Raw genomic sequence first — 19,335 nt, forward strand, 5'->3', positions numbered from 1 at the left:
TGTATTTCTTTAACTACTAATCGAATTAATAAAGTCATAGTTTATCATATAATGTGTATATACGCGTTGGAAAAAATATAGAAAATAAATATTTTACACATAAATTTTAAAAAGGAAAAATGTATTCCCGAAAGATTGAATTGTTTTGTTGTTTAAATTATCTGTCATAAAATGTGAAGGTTTTTCATAGCGCAATAATAATCACTGGATTTATTATTCTCTGGACATTATGTATAAATTCACTACATACTTGTTTTATACATATCCATTAATATAGCAGTTTGTGTATTTTATTTTATAGTAGTCACATCAGCATTGTATTTTAAACTGAAGACACACAGAAAAATATTTCTCGAACACCAAAGTGTATTGTTAGTATCATTCTTGAATACCATTAAGTAGCACGTTTTACTAGTGACTTAAATGAGATCAGATCTTTAATTAGTGAATCGGATCACAACTGTTGTGTTCGTAAATGCAATCACGAAAGCATGAAAATAAATATATTCGTGAATGTGGTAACAGAAATGTATTTGTTTATGACTACAGTCACAGAACCATTGTTCGTGACCGCTATAGGTGCTTTGTGTACAAATAAATTTTACGGTTACAGCAGGTATTTTCTTTATTATTGGAATTAGTACACAGTGAGCCTTCGCTTTAACAAATTTCCCTCACGCGAACATTTATAACGAACCGCGTACCTTCCGCTTGGATCGTTATGCGAAATCTTCCGAACAGAATCGTACACGAGCTGACGAAAACACAAAGCAAGGTAATTTTGCCTATTCATTCAATATTTCCTTGTACTCTGCTTTGGTGTGCATCTTGTGACAGTTTTGTGGTTTATACCCTGTTAATGTTAATCATGGCTGATAAAGAGGGAAATTTCACGTTTATAATTACTTTTTGTCCATTTTTGGGTCGTTACAGAAGGTAACCAGCAAATATAACATTGCGCTTATGATAAATAGCGACTCACACTATAAAATCTCTCCAGGAACGCTACTGTTCTTAACAGTAGGAAGTGTCTGTAAGTTATTAATGTCAAGACTGTCTTGTTTGTGATTACCAGCACAGTAATTATCTACAGATTTTTCTTTTGTTTCAGAAGCTTTATTCTATTAAGTGTTGTGATACTTGATTTGTTTCATTCCTTCATTAGAGCTAAGAATGTTCTTGCATTTTAAGGGCTGACTTTCTTCTGTCGCTGTTCCGCTGCCCTCCTCTCTCTCACTTTGAATCTGGAAACTTGTGAAGTTTTCTCCGGTTGCGTAGGAAATTATGCTCAAACAAGATGGTGCTAGTGCGATACGATCTTTAATCCCTGTCCACAAATCTGAACTTCAGTGGCGAATCTGGAGTGTACAGCAATTTACACGTGTAATTAATCTCGCCGTAGTTGTACTCAACTTGAAATTCACGAATTAGCTGAAACAAATGAAATGAAGAATTTAATCGTACGGTTCTGTTTGTGTAATGTTTCTATAAGTTTATTTCAAGTATTATGATTCTTACGTAATACAGTATAATGTATGCCCCAACTGTTTTAGTTAATTTTAATGGGATAATATATATTTCAGCTCCTGACCAGAAATGTGAAGTTGGGTTTGAGGTTCTTACGGCGATGAGGAGGAAGATGGCTGTCGTCTTGATTGTAGCTCCGTATAGTGTGGTAGAAGTTTACCGACGTTTTATCTTCCTGATTGTGGCAGAAGAAATAACCTCTTAAACGTTTTTAAACTTATATCAGACTGCACGGACCTACAACCAAGAGGACAGCTGTCTTCAGAAATGTTAGTTTATCACGGCGGCAAAGATGTCGATGTTCATCTTCTGGGTGGACTTGTGGGTAGATACCAACCACATTTTGTCTCTATCTCAGGGATGAAGATAGTATTTTTCTCCAAAACCTTGGTAGAACCCGTATTCTAAATAGAATTCGGGTTATTTAAATACTTCATTGACGAGTAGGATCTGTTTGTATTACCTATTCTTGGATACGACTCGCTGTGCCCCCCCCCCCCCGAATGTTATTGTACACGAAATTTCATTGCCGTCTTTACAAGACACCGCCATCGTCCCCTACCCTGAACCAGTCAAGTCCAGTCCAAGTCCTCCTTACTTTAAGATAATTAGTAATATTATCTTCCAATCTACGGCTGTTTAAGAACTGGTTTGTTCTCTTCATGTCTGACAGTCCGCATGGCTCGCCCGTTTCATCCTCTGCAGCATTGGAGAACGAGGAAACGCGTTTACAACTGTAGTCTGGTTTCGAATAAGCGTCCCTATGACTTTGGGACGTGTGCTTCTCACCTTGGTTAGCAAAGTCTCCAACTCCAGTTCAGCTAGACGACGGCCAACACACGTTCTTGGTCCAAACCCGAACGGCATGAAGACAAACGGATGCGTCGTCTTGGTCTTTTGCATATCTCTGTCGGTGACCTTGAGCCAGCGTTCAGGGATGTACTTGTCAGGCTGCGCAAAGTATTTCTCCTGTCTGCACAGATGACAATTTGGAATGGCGACATTCGTCTGTCAGAATTAAAAGTGAAGGAAATTAATAATATCAGAGTTACTTTCGTAAAAATATCATGACCTGAGGGGGTTGAAATAAAAGGACATGATATTACATTATGCCTTTAGCGAACAGACGAGTGGGCATTGCCAGGGAACCTTCAAACTATTAGCTGTCTCCCCCCCCCCCAGAAATTATCTCTCACTTTTCACCCACCATTTTTCTGTTTGTTCTACTCTCTTGTTGTCTTTCCTATCTCTCTCTCTCTCTTCTTCGACTTCAAAGGGTTAATTAGCAATAATTGTATGTTGTCATAATTATTACTTACTTTTTTCGGGATTCTGTAATTCGATAGAACCATATCTTTGCTGATTGTTCTCAGATTTCCAAATAAAACGGGACGCAGTCTGAAAATTAAGAAAACATACTGAAATGTGAGCTTTGGCTTTCTTGCGATGTCTAGTTTGAATATGACCGACCGTCATATGGTGTATTGCGCCATATAGTCTGGTACGAGTCTACCGAGGTTTCAGAGGTTCCTGCTGCCTCCATCCTTAGGGTTCACGAACCTGATAATGGAGGCAGTAAGCTGTACTGCGCAACAACCCAGAAAATTGTCACTCAACTTCTAAAATTACAAATATTTTAAAACAACATGCGATGAAAATAATGTAGGGTAGAAACAATCTCTCCCGGCTTCCACTCCTGGTCAGTCGCTTTATTTTAATCTTTTAGAACTTAGTGGTTGTAATATTAAATTACTTTGCTAACACAGCTATGTATTGCTTTCACATGATTCTCAGAATAAAGAGTGCGTAAATATCACTAACCACTTGGTCTTTTTAATGATGAAGTCTTGTGTTTTCTTTTCGGTACGGACTGAATTGTTAAATATTATATACAGGAACTTCGGGCGTTAAAAGGTTAATTAGAATTACATTATATAAGATAGAGTAACTTCTGTATCTTACCTCATTGATTCCTTAATACAGGCCTTCAGGTACTTGAGTTCATCGAGTATACTCGACGTTACTGGTTGTTCCTTGACTGGAAGGTATCGATGTATTTCTTCAAACAATTTCTGCTGCTTATCAGGGTTCTTCGCCAAGTGATAGAGAACACCAGCTGCGGCATAGGCGGTCTAGAAGATAGAAATTGGTATCGTTAAAATAATCTTTAGTTATTATGAAACTAGTAATAGAAGATTTCTGTCTTCTGGGTTGTTGCGCTGTGTAGTCTGGTCGATGTTAACCAATGTTTCAGAGGTCATACTGCCTCCGTCATCAGGGCGATGAATACTACACAGCGCAACAACCCAGAAGACAGAAATCATCATACTCTGATGACGGAGGCAGTATGACCTCTGAAACGTTGGTAAACATCGACCAAACTACAAAGCGCAACAACCCAGAAGACAGAAATCTTCATACTCACCGCTATGAAAACCTCAAATCTTACAAACTAGGAATACTTTGATACCCAAGACTGACTAAATTACCAATTATGGTAATACTTGGTAAGGGTTGTCGTATGCCTCGTGGGGTGGTGTAAATGGAAATGGTTCAGCGGTGGGATGATGATTAGCAGGGGCGAACTGAAGAATTCGGAGAGTAACCTCCAATACCATTTCTTAGACCGCGAATCGCACTAGAATGACACCTCAACTGCCGGTGTTAGTAGTAGCGTCCAGCCGCATAAACTGTGGCACTGCCAGTTACACATATAATATATCTTATTTATAATTTTGGGTGAAAATTAAATGTCTTCTTCACGGATCGTCCGTGATGAAATGTAATGCTATGACACGCCAATCCTCGGTGCCCCTAGGCTCCTCCTTTTGCGAAGATATTTAACCCATCTGTTAAGAGTTACATAAAATGTTTGCTCTGATACAATATTAATAAATCCAGCCTTATTAGCTTATTTTATTTGACGATATTAGTCAAATTATGTATTTAACTTAGGATAAAATCCTATTATCAAGATTAATGTGATAGAACTTGGGAAAAAAGCGACCATTACTTATTTTGAACTAGACTTATTATTTGAGCGTTTGGGTGGAGAGACTGAGGAAAACAGTAACAAATCTGACAGTGCCGGGATCCATTAAATAAAAGATTTGTTTCTTGTTACTGGTGTTAAGTGAGTTATTTTATATTACACGTCTTGTAAATTTTGTGTAGTGCATATTATTGTTGGCCTCTTTCCTTCCGTCGCCTGATTGAACGCTTCCTATCGACCATTTCCCCCTCACTCCCCGTTTCTGATTGGCCCACACACCTAGCTTTCCCCTCTTCCAACCCATATATAAATTCTTCCACTTCCGAGCATCGCCACTTCAACCCTGATGATGGAGACGGTGTCATTCTCCGAAACGGTGCCATTACCGACGAGTCTACACGCCACCTAAACCCAGAAAAATAACATCATCATGTAATTGTCATTGTCATCAAAGCATCAGAGTTCGTAGGCTGTATTACTTTGGTTTGAATTGTAGCTGTAATCATGGCAGTGTATCAGAGATTTGATTGCCGAAGCAAGCAGTTCGTAATTAAACAGTTCGTGTCAGTTTTACAATGTTCATACGGACGTCATTGATGCTACATTGTCTGTTGTAATGGATTCATGCTACTGAATATAACATTGTTTGTTATAGAACTGAGAACAGGTACGGTAAATTTGTTTTAGATTTTCCGATATTATTACCCACATTTTCCAATATTTAGTTTAACTACAGTATTCTGTAATTTGTATACCTTTGTGAAACGATTATTGCTGTACAGTTGATGGAATTAATTGTATTGGCTTTACCACAAAGCTAGGTCGGCTCTTCATCAGCAGGGAAGCATCAACTGGAAAAAATGTTATTTGCAGGCTGGTTATTGGCAAAGCATAACGATAATTGTTCTGCTGGCTGAGTGACGTAGTAAAACTTCAACATCGCGAATACCAAAACGCGTCATTGTTCACTTTCTTTGCCTACTTCAATCCTCGGCTGTGCCATGGCTTGGCTGATAATTGCCAGCTACTGACAGCACAGGTCCAAGTTCGCTCCCAGTTCATTTCTTTTAAGATCTATGGACAAAATGGCGCTGGAACAGATGTTTCTTCAAGTCCCTCTGTCTTCGGCTGTTATTATCATCCCACTACTACCCCATATTCACTCGTGCGCCGTCTGGGGGGTGAGACCGTTAGCGGCCCCAAATCCATAGCGGGATAGCCTCACCCCATAGCAGAAATAATAATAACGCTTCCATCCTCACAACATACACTGAATTATTTCGTGTCAGGCTTAGCTCCTCCCGGAATTATTCTACAGTTTTGCCAATTTTTATGCGATGAAGTTCGGCCCTCGTGTAAAATTTGTATGTCATTGGTGCATGTATAATTAAATTTACGGTGATGGATGTATTCTGGGATGTAGCACTGTTTAATTCGGTAGATATTGACCGACCTTTCAGAAGATAAATAACCCTGGTTACGGGGGACAGTAAAATTCTATGCAACATTAGTTAATATCTACACATTGCTACATCCCAAAAGACAGCCGTGTTCATATTAATCACCATAAAAATCTCACAAAATTAATTTCGACACTCGTTACCAACCTCGCAATAAGAATCTGAAGTGAAACGTACTATAGTTTAAGAGATGACGTTACGTAAGAGACAGAGGACAAGACCCGTTTGCAACACGGCTTATCGCGTTATTATTATTTAATGAAGGTGTCAGTGGCTTAGACTGTGTAGCATCGAAGAACTGTGTAATTAAGGAATTGGAAAGGAGCTAGATAAACTACCATTGCCTGTTTTAAGTTACTATCCCAGCTCTTCACTGAAAAGTCTGAATATAACTAAAACCCTCAGGTCTCCGGGCTACTACTAGAATCCGGCATTCGATCTTACCGTATCGATACCAGCAAATATCGTATCCAGTGCCATGACCATAGCCGTTTTAGGGTTCGGATCCCGGGCCAGCAGTTTCTCCAGAACCGTCAATTCGCGACCGCTGTCCTTCGGCATTGTCTTCAGCCTTTCGGTAGCTTCGTTGATGTACTTCGTAGCCATTCTGTGTAAGAAATAGGAGCGGTGCCAGTGACTAAGTCAGGAAACTTAATACTTGAAGATGACGATAATCGCCCTAATAGTGGAGGTAGTAAGCACCGCTGAAACGTCGGTAAACTTCCACCAGATTACGCGGCGCAACATCGCAGAAGACAGTCATCTCCATACTCGTTGCCATGGAAACCTGAAATCTTACCTAATTAATCAGTTTCAGTGCAGAACCCTAATGAATATCACTGAGTTCTCAACGGCGCTAATTGTACCCAGTTTGATCCAGTGCTCGCTTTAACCCCCGTTGTAACCGCAAATTATTTATCTTATAACTCAAGAGGTGATATTTTCTCCTCAGTTTTCCCTAATAAAATTTTATGCTTATTTTCCATTTCCATATGCATGCTACATGTCAAATCCCACCTCTTTATTCTTGATACGATCGTCCTAATAATGCATAGAGACGGGTGCATTTTTCTTCATTGTCTTGCCATTTACTCGTCCCTAAGTTCAAATACTTTCGTCACCCTGACCTGAAACACCCTCAATGTTTTTTATTCCATTAGTGTCAGAAACCAAACTTAGCTCAAATATAAAACGCTTAAAATTATAGCCTATTTGCATATATTTTAATCTTTTGGTTTCTAGATGGGTGCCATAAAAATATTCAGACCCTAATAGTAAGACATTCTCAGAATTTAATCTGTATCCAGACCGGCTCTGGGGTCCACCCAGCCTCCTGTCTAACGGGCCAATGGATATCGGGAGTCCTTTCCAAGGGGGTACGAGCTGTACCTCATTGACCACCTCCCCCAAGCGTCATCTTTGCGTGTAGCGGGACAGCTTCGCCTATAATATCGTTCCCAAATATCTCATTTCGACTTACTCTGTGAATGTGTCCGAAGCCCTGATGAATTCCTTCACAGTAGGGATGTTAATGTACTTCCAAAAGGATGGCAGAATTTCAGTTTTGTACAAACTATCAAATATTACTTGTACATCGTTAATCATCTTCTGCGGCTTTGAATCTGGCTCCAGGTCCTCGCGCAGACATCCAAGACGCTTGTCGAGGACAATGTACACACTGGCTGCAGGGCAGTTTAAATTAATTCATTACATAACGTCCCAACACAGCACCTTTCTTGAACCGCTCAGAATATTAAAATATTTCAACATCTACCTTACTCGTACGGAACCCGAATTTTGAAGTTTGTCCCCAACATGTTTTCTATTTCCCAGTTCTACCAAAACTGCAAGTTACCTTTTCAAAATAGACCACAGTTGATTTACCCCAAACCTTATAATTTAGATTTATGCAGATGCTTTGATGCAAAATGGAAGGCATGAGACTGAGTATTTCACGATACGAAACGCAGGAGGACGACGAATACACTTAAAACGCGGAATTTGAGGCCGATACAGGCAACTGGAATATCTTATCCCTCAACACAAGTATATGATACTAATGCTACAAAATACCAGCTGTTTTATAGTGTTTTAAAATAATGGTGCACGCTACTTACTTTCAAGTGTCCATTTGAATAGTTCGTTTCTGAAATACTCGGGCATTTCTTGTTTGTCATCTCTCAAGATCCTGATCCTATAATATTAAACACGCAGAAATTTAAATTTATCTGACGTTGCTCCTACACTGCAGTACGGGATATTTTAATACAGAGTAAATTTAAGGAAAATTTAAACAAGTGAAAAAATAAGAATGAAAGAGAGGAAAAAGACAGCTGTGAGTAGGGATTAAAAATGAATTAACGGAATGAATGAATTTCGGAAGAATGTAGTGAAAAAATGAATAAAAATAAGGATGGAGTAGGAAGGAAATGAGATCAAAAATGTGTAGCGCTTAGCAACATTATATATATTTGTGTGTCTGTCTGTATGTGTGTACGTGTGTGAAAATACAGATCTTGTCAGAGATTAGTTGCCAACTGTTAAAATTGTGTAACTCTGTTGGCAACTATTCTTACCTGTTAAAAACTCATTCTTGTTATTGTTTGTTACAGGTTGTCAAAATGCAATTAACTATCCAGGATTACACAATATACTCATTAAAAAAGAATAATGAAATCTTAAAATATTTCAGTTAACAGTTTTAATAATAGTAAAAACTATAAATTACCTCTTGATAAAGTCTGTGGCCACTGCATCGACTGGAGAAACATATAGCTTGGTCGTTTTTGGTTGCATCATTGTTGGGTTTACTTTTGATCTGAGCGTATGCCATTCTTCTCCGTTACTGAAATATAAACATAAAGATAAGATTATAGTACATTCCTCCATTTATTAATTAACGTAGATCCAACAACCCTTTTCAGTAACGTGGTTTTGTATCCTGAAGTAGGTGTACATCGGTGAGGCATGTAAATGCCTACAAAATTTTGAGTGGAAAGCATGAAAATAAGAGTTCACTCAGAGGACTTATGCGTTAATTGGAGGGAAAAAGTACAGCTGTTCCGCTGTACGCCATGTAGGCACTTTGAGGGAGAGGTAGTATAGCTCCTACTTATTCATAGCCTTGGCACTAGATGGGGCGAGTGTTAAAATTAATCTTTTTGACTGATGACAGGCTGTTTTGAAGACGGTAATGAACAATTGTGTTCTATAAGAGGCAGGGAATTTAACTAGTTCAGCGTACTTGTTAGCTTCACAAAGACAGCTTTATGGAGTTTGTTAGTCTTGTAGGTACTTACCAACTTTTTACCCTGAAAATGTAGGCGATATTTTACTCCTAAACGTTGGTATCTGTGGGAGTGTACTGTTTCGCCGCCTAGGAGGTCGCGCTTTTGTCTCTCGCTGTCTTGTAATTGTAATATAACATGAATGAGAATAATTGATACTGCCTTATAGGTAATGTAAATATTTTACGCAATGTTTCAAATTTCCCACCCTCATTGGTGTGTCACTAATTTTTGGTTATGATGTACCCCATACGATTTTGAGCCAGCTTACTCAGTATCGTTTCCTTTCCAAATCCCTGTTTACTTTACGTTTTTATCCTCTTTAATTTCCATTCAATCCTGCATGATCCCTGCAGTTAGAACAGCGTAATTAAATTAGTAATACAGCCAGCTTGTTTTACTTACCATATTAGCAGACCTCCAACGCCTTTGAAGACGTCTTTTCTTACAACATTACGGTAGTACCATAGCAGCCTCAAGGCGTCTCTGAAAGGCCACAAGCCTTCGTTTCTGTACACCTGCAACAAAGTTTTCAGACAATATTTGGTTCAGAGCAGTGCAGAGACACCTTCGTGTTATTAATTTAGCAGCCACACTATAAATATTTAGGGGTGGAGGCATAGCTCCACGATTTCTTAACCTCGGCATTATACGGAGATGAAGAGCTAGTGTCACGACCAGGTGACTTGGTTGTGAAAACGTGTTCTAAAGTACTAATAAATTGCCCATTAAGAATGTTATTAAGAAAGTTAAAAATTAACCGTGGTAGCTCAGTCAATATAGTAAATGACTTTTTCTCTAGTCTCCGCGTCCAGACCGGTTCTGGGGCCCACCCAGCCTCCTGTCCGGTGGGTACCAGGGTCCTTTTCCGGGGGTAAAGCTCGGCCGGGGCGTGACGCCGACCACTCACTCCCATCTAGTGCCGAGGTTAAGAATGAGTAGGAGCGATACCATTTCTCCCCCCAAGCGCCTACACTGCGTGTAGCTGAACAGCTCCAGTTTTATTTTACTTTTTACTTATTTAAAAAACTTCTAAATTCGATAGTGTTTTATTATTCCGCTTATTTACGAAAGCCGCGAAGGGTTAACAAGTAATAATGTGTTTTGCTGCGTGTTTCAGAACCTAAACTTATTAGGCCGTGGATGAGTGAAAAGTATTTTGTTTCAGAACTTTGTTTCCAAAGAGTAGCATAAGAAATAATATTAGGCCTCGTTTAACAGAATTATTATGGCAGCGGTTTGTAATAAGAGTCCAAAATCCCTTAACATTCAACAGTCACCAAGCAATCAAGCTGCAAAGAGTTTCTTAACTTTTGAAAGACTACGATCGTATGTGGGCTAGCTTTAGGGTGTTTGTAATCACTCAGACTTCAATAATGAGGGATGCAAACACAATGATTACCTTTTCTATTTCATCTGGATCATAAATCATCACCATATCACTCCTGCCGGGCAGTCCTGCCATCTTTACAATGTCGCCGTACTTTCTGTGTAAATAATCCTGTTGAGTTGTTATTTCAGCTGGAATGTCGCCTGTATTTAAAGAGAAACCACAGGTTTTCTTTATGAATGTGCAAACATTCTTGAACACTGCTGCATGCGTCATCTTTAGATATATTCTTGCTGATTTCTAGCAAATTAAATGACACATTTTTAGTCTTTTGGTTTGTAATTTTATGTGGACTTGTAAGAAGATAAGATACTAATGGTTCGGTGGAAAGTACTGCCTCCATCTTCACGGCTTAAGAAGGTTGCATTAAGTCCTTTCGAGGATTCGAGCGTTACAAACCAAAAGACTAATACCTCAAATCTCACGCTATTTAGACGTTTGCAAATTATAGTCTGAACTATTCTGAATTTAAAGTGGTTTTTAATCTGGTAGTTTATTATTTCAAGTTAGAAAACATGCTTTGTTGCATATACTTTAATGATAGAAATGAAGCCATTTCAATATATCCAACATGTTCTTAATGTAAGAAAATATTATGACCAAATCACCGGAGTATTCTGGAGGTGATCATGGCGTGTATTGAAGAAAATTAAAAATATTTCAGAGCTAAATTGCAGTTTTAACTGTCGTTAAATGAACTCAGCTTTAAGTTGATTATACTTTTAAATGATCTGTAATATTAATTTATTGCTATATGTTGTTTTAATAAATAAAACAGCGCAATATGAATAAATATATTTTGTTATCGCGAGCTTAAGACATAAATTTTTTATTTTCGTTTACCCATATAACGAAAAGCACTAGTTCAAAATTATGACGTTTTGAGACTTATAAACTTCGACTGCGGTAGTATTTACTTTTCTTACTGTATATCACCGCAGGTTTTATCTTTGCCTTGAAACAATTAATTGCTTTAACTGCCACCATTTCGATGCCAAGTACTACTTGAAAGACACAGCATTGAATAATTTATTAAATTGTATGCAAAAGCTTTTACTTTTCTTAGAACTTATTATTTTGTGTTGATTGACGTTAAAACACAGTTTAGAGATCAGGGTCATCGTATTTATAACAACTTCAAGATAAGGAGTTGTCTATGTACTTTATAGCCTAGTGCAACTATTTTATAACACACACGTTTTTCTTATCGTCATATCTCTCTCTTTGCCCGTCATAACAACTTTTGAGCCAATAAATATATCTGCATTAAAGTTTGTGTAAACGTCAAGCGTTAATAAGGAACGAAGTGTTCGTGATTTTCCTCAGTGTTTTCAGTCGAATACCAGGGAAAATATTTTTAAATATATAAAGACTCTTCTTCCTATTCCTTGCCTAATTACTGTAATTATCAATTTCTCACCTCAGTCGATGATGTGTGCCATTTGTGTAGCCTAACGTTGTCTCGTGCACCCTCGTGGCCATGCTTGTAATTGTCAGCATATACAAAGTCTGATACATGATTTTTATTTGTATGTGTGCTTTATGGTTACATAAAATTTCCGAGGTTTGTTAGCCAGTTTTAAAAATCGTCGTTAAATAAACAAAATAATATGTTCTTAAGTTTTAAAGAGAACGAGATGGGCGGAACGTTTAGAGCTCATTGATGTTATAAAGGCGGAAAACCTGAATTTAGCGACCAGTCAGAAAACGTAGGCCAAGATAGGATAATATTAGAACGGACCTTAAATGAAGAATGGCTTTCTGTTATAGGAAACGTTGGGGTCTCTTGTGAACGTGGTAATCGAACTTTTTATTTCCGTAAAAAGCCTGGAATAATTCCCCGGTTAGCCGAACAACGATGAGTTTCTCAGCAAGATCTCTGATTCTGTTAAGGTATTCAATTAATATGCTGTTACGACAGTGCAGTATTCCACGTTGCAACTTACCTATGTACGGAAGGAACCTCCAGAAGTTGCCGATGACGGGAAGTGGTTTCGGTCCTGGCATGTCTTCGTAGGGCTTGGCTGTGTCCCATTCTCTTTGAAATTCCTCGGTGATCATTTCAGTTATGTTCCGTGTTTTGACCACTAGAGCACCAACATTTCGGAGGAGACGCTGGTGGCCTGCAGATCCTAGCAGACCGCTGACACAGGTAAATCGACGAAACATTTCAGTTCAGGTCGTGTATCTGGTTAGCGTCGTCGCCTCTTACTGGTTAAAGAGAGAAATTGCTCATCGGTGTTATTTGGTTGATCTACTCATTCCCTACTGATATTATTCATGTTTTGTACACACTAAGTCCGAATCATTGAAATTCTTATCTTATATTCAGAATGCAGATAACTCTTCTTATTATCATCGAGATAATAATTGTTTGATAATCAACGCATGGCGTTTCATTTGCAGTCTGAATGTCTTCTTTATTACACCGTCTCCTTTACAGGAGGTTGGCGACATATTATGAACAGGATCCTTCCATCCTTTTCTCAGACTAGGACCTTTTCATATATGTTTTTTAGGCAGGTGATTCAGAAGTGGTTCGCCATTGCCTTCTTCTGTGTGTATGGAGTAATTGTTGGGACGCCACGGAGAAACCGGGGAAGCCCCGGAGGAAAACTCCGTGTTGCCTAGACCACAGCCTTGCCCAACACAAGTTATAAATTCGGGCACCGCCGGGAATCGAACCCGGGACCCCAGGATTACAAGGCCAGCGTGTATTACTGTTGTTGACAAGCTATTTCTTGTGAGTGTTCTTCGAGCAGATTAAATTACTCTGTAATTTTGTCTCCGGCTTCGGTAGAAAACACTTTACAATTGTCTGAAAACAAATTAGCTACGAAAGTATTTCGTTTTTTGAATGGTGAAGCGAGTACTTTAGGATAATCGTTTTTTAGAAGCTGATAGTCACTCAACTGGTCATGAAACTCGCCGAGGTGAAGTTGAGAAAATGGTTCTTCTGGGTCGTGAAGACTGTGCAACCCTGAGTACATAAGTTTCAACGTTTCGGAGAAACATACTGTTTCCTTCTTCAGTCCTGAAAATGAAGACAGTGTGTTCCTCCGGAAACTTTGGTTACCTGTATACGAGTCCACACGTCGTCACAACCCAGAAAAATGACATTACCTATTACCGTAAGTCTATTCCACACCCTCCCACCTTACAACTTTAAGATCTGTTTTGATATTATTGTCGCCTTGGTCTTCCAACTTTGGCTGTTCCCTTTAGATTTTCGTCTAAAATTATGTGTTCATTTAACACGTCTCCTATAGGTTTTAATACCCCAAACTTTATGATTTTATATCCCCTAATAATATTTTGTAAAGCATACAAATGTTATGTAGATTTATAAATTTTCTGTTACTTTACCTTGAATCCAAATATGTTCCTCGGAACATTTATTTAAACAGTATCTTTTATTAATCATCTTCTTCTTCGTCTAGACTAAGAGGTCAAGTTTTATATCCACACAAAACAAAATTCTTACGGTACAATGTTTGTTTTGTAATTTTTGTTTTTGTGTTTGCGTGCGTATGTGTTAAATAATTATTCATTTTTGTTATGACAGGAAGCCTGCATAAACTTCATAAATTAATTGCAATTGGCAGAGTGTTTTCAGATATTGACTGAGTAATGCAATTGATGGAATATCCACGCTTAAGGGCCGAATGTCCCACCTGCTTCAACAAACATTAACTCTTTGTTTTTGTATTTGTGTGTTTCGTATGATTCTGATTATAAACAGCGATTATTTCCTTAAATACGATTAATTATTTAATCTTTTAATGGTGAAATGTTTTTTTTTTGCGGTACGAACTGAATTCCTAATTAGTATTTACATGAGCTTAGGCTTCAAATGGTTAATCAGATTAATATTATTTGCCAACTTACCCACATTGTAAAAAATAAAGTTGAAATATCAAACAATCACAAATACACTGTATCACACGTAACCACTGCTTTCGCAAAACTTTGTTTAGGAGATCGGTCTGTGAATGGCACGTCTAACTTTGCTACGTAGAAAGCTGTGATGATGTTGTCCTTCACTTTACAATAAGAATGACGCAGTTATTTAACTTTACTGAGAGCTGCGGGCACTTTAGCCTGACCGAGATTATATGTTCAAGGTCACATTACAAACATGGCAATGCTGTAATAGTTTTACGATGCTTTAAAAAAATTATAAACCTCCTGCTAGTTTCGTAAGGTTTGTAAGTTTTAGTGTGGAAACTGCGTTGTTGTTGTTTCAGACGAAACTAGCGCCATGAGGTTTGTGGCTTTCACAGAGTTTAGATTTCAGTTTGTTTTTTCTTCTAGGCTGTGACACTGTTTAGTGCTTTTAGTTATTATTATTATTATTATTTCTGAGGAACATTCTCCCTCCATCTTCAGTGTAGACGTGTTTAATTTAAATATAAGTTGAAATTCGTTTAATGACCTGAACTCACTCGGCATATTTAGCACATTAGTCACCTAACAAAAAAAGTTGACCGTTTAAAACAAGGATTCTTTAGTGACACTGTAATATCTTTACGACTGATTATCTTTGTGAACAGAACGTTTGTGAAGTGAACATCTAGATCCGTACGTCTGTAAATTATGTGTGAATGGTAACGTTGAACAGATATTAATAAAATTTAGTCTGTTCACCTTCGAATTACCGTACGTTAAATTTGCATAATGAGCAGCAGACATTACCTGTTCTTGTGTTTCACCTAGTCAGTGTTGGCACCAGTGATAATTTTCCTCTTGTCATTGTTGATGTTGCTCAGATGACGTCTTGTCCAGAACTTATTTTCGCTTTCCGTTTCTTTACACAGTCCTACAACTTGAATGGTAACTTTATTTTCTCGAAAGTTTCAAGTTTAATGTTATATTACCTGACCCATATTATAACGCTTTTCGAAGGCAGGAGCCGAACTTTTTTACTGTCTTACGTGACTTTGCGAATATATTCTGTTTCGATGCGAAGTAATTTTCGAGAATACACGTTTTTCTCGTGAAGACACCGTGTTCGCACTTGCATAGCTTTTGCGCAGATGACGTGACTTTGACTCGAGTGTGGCGGAGGAGTTTGGGAATGTTTGTTACACGTAGATGGACCTACTTCTAATTTAATTTTTATACCGCGTTGCGTTTTAAATTGTACATTAAATAAATAACAACTAGCTAAACTTTTTTCTAATATATCCATTGTAATTCCTGTCATATACCTACAAAGAAGTCGTATACATTTGTTTGTATCTTTATGTTAAGACATTTAATATTTCATACGTCATCTCTTAAAATGACAACAAACCGACATACTAAAGTAGTCAAAAGAAAATTTTAAATTATGTATTAAGAAAACAATCTTTCCGCTTCACATAATTTTCTTCTCTGTCGTAAATATCAAATATGGAGTCGCTTCTTTTAGAGGGAGAGAGATTAAAGAAGCGGTGCGGTGTGAACAAATGACTTTCAGTCCGCCTAGAAATGAAGTTACATGGTTTTCGGAATACACCAAATAGTTACTCGAATTTAGTTGTATTAACTCTGCAAGGCCCAATGATAACCATGTGCCTCGCCTGCTGTAACATGTAATAACTCTACTTTCTGTATTGACGGCTTTCGAATTTTACAGACTATAAACAGTTATTATTTTCTAAAATAGCATCAGTCTGGTGACCTTTGTAATGGCGAAGTGTTGTGTTTTGTTTTTTACACGGACTGATTATTAAATATTAATTACACGAGCTTCGGTTTCAAAAAACATAATGCAATTCAGTAAGCCTTCGAATATCTGTTAAATGTCCTGAAATATTCCAATTTGCATAACTACATAAAGTAATCCATAAACTTGTTTTCATCTCTTAGATTTAAAAAATGTTTTCTTACTGGCAAGAATTTATATTCGCTGTAAAAGATGGTACTAAGTCAATGCAAATTACATTTGATCTAAACCCTTTTTACCGAGCATCAGAACTATAAATTCTCCATAGAAGCCGAAAGTATGAAATTTGCCAAGAAAGTGGGTTTGGCATAGCGTACTAGAAAGTGCAGTAATAAATAAGATATACGTTTTCCGGAAGACCAAAATAATATCTGCTTTTGATTTGCTGTATGAGACGTGAGCTAATTTTTGTAACTCCTTATAAAATTAAATTCTAATGCCACCGTTATGAAACCCGTCAGTGGACATTTTCATGAGTTAGCAAAATACTGCTCATGTCTTCAGAACATTTCTTATATAAGATAACATTTTAATATTATCCAACTACATTTTCAGCGTTGTAATTACCAAAGCAATGTGTTTTGAAGATCTAAGGGTTTGTTATTTTTCGAGTTTTGTTTTCTTGATGCTTCCAGAAAATGGCGAGTGTCTCAATTTCAAGTACGTTACTTACTGTCTTGAATTACGACTTCTTCTGAATTCAGTGACAAATGTTACATATAAAAGCATTTTAGTAACGCCATAAAAATGTAAGTAGAAGTAACTTATATTTAAAGGAGTCGATAATTCTCTACAGATTACACGCGAAATACCATAGAAGACGTTTATCTTCATACTAGCCGCTCTGAGAACCTGATATTTCACATATGTTTGTGTATTTTTCTTGTTCCTTGCTACATTAGATTTTAGGTCAAAAATAAAAAATTCGCTTCGGGGTCAAATGACCTTTACGTGTTTTATGAGACCGGAAGTCCCACTCGATTTCCGATGTTGGTAAGCAAGATCATTTCCATTTTGTGACGTTCGGTTTGGGCCATAGCTGATCCTGCGCACTCCGGGTATGACCATATCTGCGCTCTTTCAATTCGCCCAGCCTCATTCATTTTGCTATGTGTCAGATTGCCGCCTGCGATAGGTCTATTAATTTATAACACTGTGATCATTTATTTTCTGCAACAGTGGCATAAGCCCTGCCACGAGGAAAATATTTACTAAGTGTATATTATTACGCAATTCTTGATTCCATCCTCCTGTATTCCACTTCCTGAGGTCAAGATATCCTCAGTGCCCTGTTCCTGAACTTTTCAATTTGTGGCTTTCCCTTGGGGTGGATGATTTAAGTTTCACGTCCATCTAAAACAAAATTGATGAAATTCTATAAGTGTCATCTTCGTATTATTTTCTTCATCTGAATCCGAGAATGAATCTTTTCTTCAATCAAGAATTTTGGTACGTAACACTGAATGTTAAAGGTCTCGAAAAATGTTCTTTTATAATAAACTGTACACGTTTACAGATAAAATTAAAGTTTCTAATTCGAACAATTTTAATGTTTTGTGTATATTAAAATAGAAATATCATATTTTCAATTCAATCCATTTATTTAAGTGTTTGCCAACAGCAAGAAGCCAATAACAGGCACACACTGGTAATACATACATACAATAATAATGAAAAATATTTCACAAACAAATTAACTAAACATATTATATGTATATTATTAAATACAACAGCCAAATATAGGCTAATCCAAAATAGAAACAATATTATACACAAAGAAAATAAATTAAGAAATACAAATAAAAGCGAATAATCCACCTAGGGAAACACTAGTATAAAAGTGAAACGCTAAATAAGGAAATAATAACCAATCTAGATAATTTCTCTTATTGAGAACGTGCCCTCAAGGGAGACAATGTTTATGCTAAATACGTCCAAAGATTAACATACGTCATTTGAAGCGATGACGCACCTGGCTGAAGGACTATGTCTTAGTGCACTGCTCACACTAAAAGTAGAAAATTCTCTTATTTGCCTCGCCGGCACACGTAAACCAACAGTGTCCATAATGAAATGGCAATTTATTTTGCCCTTAAAGACATTAACAAGAAATAAAGCATCGAGATTTTAAAGTGGCATATAATTCTTCCATACCTGATTAAATTTTAACTCGAAACTCTTGATGTTGTACATTTACTTTGTAGCTTTCTAAAGTACACAGGATCATAGAGGAAATTTTAACACAGCACTTTCCTGATGACGGTTCTTTAATGGATCGAAACATGTTTGGTGTTTGTGAATAAAATAAAGTATTATGTAAGACTTGAGGTTCTCACAGCAGTGAGTATGAAGATTTCTGTCTTCTGGGTTATTGCGCTGTGTAGTCTGGTCGATGTTAACCAACGTTTCAGAGGTCATACTGCCTCCGTCATCAGGGCGATGACGGAGGCAGTATGACCTCTGAAACGTTGGTTAACATCGACCAGACTACACAGCGCAATAACCCAGAAGACAGAAATCTTCAAATAAAGTATTATTTTGTCATTTTGGTTGGTTTTATTACGACGGTGTGCTAACATATGTAAAACACACAATTATACTTTATAACCATAGAAATTAGGTTTGCCTGCACGCAGTTTCATAGTGTAGATGTACCATGCCTGAACTCTCCAGTCTGAAACTGTGTTATTATCAGTTTCTATCTGTCATTGTTGCCTCAGGGATAGACATCCATCACCTAACAGATGTCACATCATTCCTGGTCAATGTTACGTCATAGTTGAATCCGTTGAGACTCTTGTAAACCGATGGGTTATGTTTAAGCAGTTTATTGATTGATATTATACTCACAGGGGCAGTTCCTCGTCCTGTCTAAGCGTATGTGTGGACACAAGCGGAATTTTGGGCGGAGCATACATTGGGAAATAATAAGTATAGAATGTGGCTTTCTTCTGAGTTTTAGCGCCATG

At 37.5% G+C, this 19,335-nt stretch overlaps 2 protein-coding genes across 2 annotated transcripts in view; one reads left to right on the forward strand and one right to left on the reverse strand.

Annotated features, from left to right (window-relative positions):
• LOC110828631 (zwei Ig domain protein zig-8) overlaps positions 1-19,335 on the forward strand; it is a 329,632-nt gene that overhangs the window by 180,361 nt on the left and 129,936 nt on the right. The window lies entirely within an intron of this gene.
• LOC110828640 (putative cytochrome P450 301a1, mitochondrial) lies at positions 608-14,722 on the reverse strand. Its single transcript, XM_022061516.2, has 12 exons — positions 14,545-14,722; positions 12,603-12,867; positions 10,669-10,799; positions 9,672-9,784; positions 8,708-8,824; positions 8,097-8,173; positions 7,460-7,661; positions 6,424-6,586; positions 3,490-3,659; positions 2,847-2,925; positions 2,317-2,535; positions 608-1,431 (listed from the first exon to the last, which is right to left on the reverse strand). Exons 2-12 carry the CDS (start codon positions 12,823-12,825, stop codon positions 1,321-1,323), a joined length of 1,605 nt encoding a protein of 534 aa, XP_021917208.2. The 5' UTR covers positions 12,826-12,867; positions 14,545-14,722; the 3' UTR covers positions 608-1,320.

Source organism: Zootermopsis nevadensis, unplaced genomic scaffold (genome assembly GCF_977971745.1).
Source record: "Zootermopsis nevadensis isolate Lab colony 2312 unplaced genomic scaffold, Znev_1.0 Znev_ptg000007l, whole genome shotgun sequence".
Taxonomy (NCBI): domain Eukaryota; kingdom Metazoa; phylum Arthropoda; class Insecta; order Blattodea; family Termopsidae; genus Zootermopsis; species Zootermopsis nevadensis.